The following is a 4529-nucleotide window of genomic DNA, read 5'->3' as shown; positions in this document are numbered from 1 at the left end:
GTGGCAGCTAAGCCTAAACAAGAGAACAAATACTTAATTCGTGGCCATAATGTAGTCCTAGCATAAAAGAGAACTAGCCTATTCTAAATTCGTTGGCCGTGATTGTCTGCATGTCATGATCGGGGCTCCGTACAACCGAATATAACCTTAGCCTACCTGTTTATTCATTTATTATGGTATGTAACTAGATCACGTTTTGCCGCACCATGTTTGCGTAGCACATCCTCGTGCTTTCTGGCAATGTGCCGCTTCAGATTCCAATATGAATCTTTACTAACTCTCCATGCACTCCTTCTCAGTTTCTTCTCCCTGCTCATTCTTAACTTAGATTTTTTACTTTACATTTATGTATAAGGCTTGCAACTTTGTTGAAACAATATCTGAACTCCATAACTGCTGTACTATTCTCGATCTCTACAGATTCTCGATCTCGAACAAGCAAATCACCAAACGGCATTCTGGGTTGAGCGAGCGGCGCTGAGCGTTTTGAGCGAGCGGAGCGGAATCTTCAGAAAGCCGCTCTGCGCTCTTAAGGAAATATTACCACTCCGCTCCCTGCTCCGCTCCGCTCACATGCTCTGGTGTGAATACACCCTAAAATTTCAGTACTGACTGGTACCGAAATCAGTACATTTGACAACAGGCAGGGCTGGGCAATATGGCAAAAAATAAAATTCTTTTGAGGTGTGATCCGACTGCTTACCTTGCTCTGCATGAGTCTCAACTCCTCACCAAGATGGCAGTTGACCTTAAGGAGCTGTTGGATCTTTGCTTCGGAGGCAGTGAGGGCACTTTTCACTTCCATGAACTCCTGCACGGTGATGGGGCTGTCCGACAAGTCTGAAGACTCTGAGCTCTTAGAGGAGAGATCATAGTTAAATTTGATCCCACACACTACTATACACCCTGAGGAACGCCTAAAGTTTTTTTGCAATTCGCAATGCAGCGTGCACAGTCACAGCGGCTTTGAGTTGCTTTACAACTGGCATACTTTTTGCACATTATTGGTGGTACTGATTATTATTCTGCACAGTTACCAAGCAGAGACACTTCAGTACAGCCATGACGAACTTTTAGAACTCAATTCTGGAATACATTATCTACAGCTGAGGTATTTATTCCTCTGGAGCCCGTCAGACCACTACCAGGAACTCTCACAGATGTGAGATGGAGGAGGAGACACTGCAGGCAGAAACAGAAGAGAGGAAAGCGAGCGGGTGTGTGGGCCAGGCTAAAGGCTAAAGGCTAACTTGTCCAAGCTCCCGCTTCCTACCATCTTCCTCTCTAATGCACAGTCGACCCGCAACAAGATGGATGAATTACATGTATGGCTGGTGACACATAGGACCATATAAAACTGTTGCAGCACGAACAGCAAGCATTCAAGAGGGTGGTGAGGACAGCGGGGGAAATCATTGGGACGAACCTCCTGGAGATCAGCACAGTCTATACCACCCGCTGTCTGCGGAGTGCGCAAAACATCCTGCGGGATCGATCGCACCCAGCACATCACCTGTTTCTGCTGCTGCCCTCAGGGAAATGATGCCGGGCCATCAGAGCCAGAACCACCAGACTGGCCCGCAGCCTCTATCCCAGTGCAGTAAGACTGTTGAATGTTTTTCTAATATGCATCTAGCCCAGGGGTGTCAAACTCAGTTCCTGGAGGGCCGCTAGTCCCAACCCTGCTCCAACACACATACCATGTAGTTTTCAAATAAGCCTAAATGACTTGATTAGCTGGATCAGGTGTGTTTAATTAGGGTTGAATCTAAACTGTGCAGGGCTGTGTGGCCCTCCAGGAACTGAGTTTGACACCCCTGATCTAGCCCATCACATACACCACACATCTTTTCCTACACTACTGCAATTGCTGAGAACTGGACTATGCATTATTGCAGTATTTACACCATATTTTAAAATCTGCAACATATTTTCATATGGACAATAATTGTTATGTCTCTGCTGTCTTGTCTGTCTGTCTGTTACAAGATTGTGAACCAAATGGTATAAGGTATAATGGATTGCACTTTATGAATACTTACTGCACTTTTACATTGTAGGTTGCTCTGATGTTATCTTGTTGTTATTTATGACAATGACAATAAAGAAAGTAAAGTATGTACCTTGGTCCGCTCATCTTTTCCAGATGTTGGTTCTTGCTCCGTATCCTCATCAGATGCTACACTATCATAATCAGGCTGATCCATCTCTGGACTTTCACTGCCATGACGGTTCCCAATGTCCTTCAGAATTAACTCCACATTATCTGGGCAGAAACAAAGTTGAACTTTATGCATTATACAGTCCATGATAAAAGAAAAACCCAACACCCCATTTAATCACCTTTGAAATTATCAGGAGAATTTCCTTGCTGACGGCGCTTGGCATCAGTTAAAATATCAACAACCAACGTTGCAAACTCATGTGCATTGAACCTTGCGAGCTTCTGACGTCCCTGCAACATAAACACCACAAACAGAGGGAAACTCAAACATTATTAACAAACTGAATCGTTTTAGAAGGTGAGTCTGCATCTTTGTCAATGTACCTGATTCCTAGTGGAGGAATATTCAGGGTTTACAGGGAGGAATGGTACTACTGTGGTGTCCGTTACCAAGGTGCTGTGGTTCTGAGTCGCAAGCCAGACTATAACCGCAAAATAATTACACCATTCAAAATGTAAGGATAAAATCTGAGTTTATACTTTGAGAGAAAAATGGACAGAGATCAGAATACCACTCTTCTAACCTGCATCCGTTTCTCTTCTGTCAACTTCATCATAAACATCCATGGCTAGTTCTTCAAACTGATGATTACTGAGCTGAGAGCAGCACGACAAGGTCATTATACAAACAGCAAATCTTAGGTGTCAAATAGTTGTCGTAATAATCAAAATGTAATAAACAACCCAGAATGTGTGGTGACAAATTAAGGTTGAACTCCAAAAACAGCAGACTCCTGTACAACTTACCGATTGAAGCTTCTTCTTTGCTGCTTTGGCCAATTCTGACAAGTCAAGACTGCTGTACGTAAAAAAAAAAAAATATTATAAGAGGGTAATTCCGTGTCAAATCAACCAAATTTCAGAAACTTCCCCGGCTCAAATTTTTGATTTTGCTAATATTTTTTCTGAACAAAGATAAGGATGTATAGTGATGAAAGCCAAAATATTAAATGTCATGGATGAATATTTACGGAGTAATCCGCTTTTTTGTAGAGGGGGGTCAAAATGGCAATTTTCATCTGAGATTCAGAGCCAATTTACAGGGGGGCTAAAAAATGACTTCAGAAAGATGGGTAGATTGGTAGGTCTATTAGTAAATTCTGTTGACTTTAGCAATCTTTGTTGCATTACGTGCCAATGGTGACCGTTCAAAAATGGGGAAAGACACCTCTTCAAGTTTTATCTCCAAAGTTTGCAGGCCTGTAAGTATTAAAGATATCTTAATGCCCTTTTAGATTCTGGGTCTTTTCTTTTGGCATCTTAATTTTTAAGGCCCTATATGGCTTGGTTCCAGAAATATTGGGATTTCAATATGGCTCCTGGGGTAAATCGTTAAATTGTACACATTTTTAGTAGTCAAAAACTAAATGTGGGTCAATTTGCAAAAATATGATACTTCTTTTTTTTTTTTTTTGTTATTTTAAAGAGGAATGTCTGAAGAACAAATAATGTTGAAACTAGAGATTTATATCGTTTCCTTCTGTCAAAACAACTGCATTGAACATAACGGTCCAAAGTGCCATAAATATTATTTTCCCCAAGTTTGCGTGCCTATAACTCAAGAAGTATTAAAGATATCGCAATATGATTTTAGATTCTAGTTCTTAATAAACTTTTCTTTTGGAATCTTAATTTTCAAGGACCTACATCATTCAGTCCCAAAGATAGGAGGGTCTCAATGAGGCTCCAGATTGTTGAATATTACCTATTTTCAGTGGTCGAAAACCAAATGTTGGTCAATTTGTATACAGCTGATACTTATTAGGTAACAAGGTAACAACATGCTATACATGTATGTGAAATATATATATATACTGAACAAAAATATAAACGCAACACTTTTGTTTTTGCCCCCATTTTTCGTGAGCTGAACTCAAAGATCTAAGACTTTTTCTATGTACACAAAAGGCCTATTTCTCTCAAATATTGTTCACAAATCTGTCTAAATCTGTGTTAGTGAGCACTTCTCCTTTGCCGAGATAATCCACCTCACAGGTGTGGCATATCAAGATGCTGATTAGACAGCATGATTATTGCACAGGTGTGCTTTCGGCTGGCCACAATAAAAGGCCACTCTAAAATGTGCAGTTTTATCACACAGCACAATGCCACAGATGTCGCAAGTTTTGATGGAGCGTGCAATTGGCTTGCTGACCGCAGGAATGTCCACAAGAGCTGTTGCCCTTGAATTGAATGTTCATTTCTCTACCATAAGCCGTCTCCAAAGGCGTTTCAGAGAATTTGGCAGTACATCCAACCGGCCTCACAACCGCAGACCACGTGTAACCACACCAGCCCAGGACCT

General features: G+C 41.4%; 1 protein-coding gene across 1 annotated transcript in view; it reads right to left on the bottom strand.

Moving 5' to 3' along the window:
• The window catches only part of git2b (G protein-coupled receptor kinase interacting ArfGAP 2b), a 23243-nt gene that overhangs the window by 7403 nt on the left and 11311 nt on the right, over positions 1 to 4529 (bottom strand). The window contains exons 10-15 of the mRNA XM_016269627.1: positions 2972 to 3023; positions 2749 to 2821; positions 2549 to 2646; positions 2344 to 2455; positions 2124 to 2266; positions 704 to 856 (exon numbers count right to left, since the gene is read on the bottom strand). Of these exons, the coding sequence (XP_016125113.1) occupies positions 704 to 856; positions 2124 to 2266; positions 2344 to 2455; positions 2549 to 2646; positions 2749 to 2821; positions 2972 to 3023 (631 nt within the window). The remainder of the gene's footprint in view (positions 1 to 703; positions 857 to 2123; positions 2267 to 2343; positions 2456 to 2548; positions 2647 to 2748; positions 2822 to 2971; positions 3024 to 4529) is intronic.

Source organism: Sinocyclocheilus grahami, unplaced genomic scaffold, assembly GCF_001515645.1.
Source record: "Sinocyclocheilus grahami isolate Dianchi unplaced genomic scaffold, SAMN03320097.WGS_v1.1 scaffold53.1, whole genome shotgun sequence".
Lineage (NCBI taxonomy): Eukaryota > Metazoa > Chordata > Actinopteri > Cypriniformes > Cyprinidae > Sinocyclocheilus > Sinocyclocheilus grahami.
Note: the sequence above shows the minus strand (reverse complement) of the source record. Positions and strands in the feature narration are given on the sequence as shown.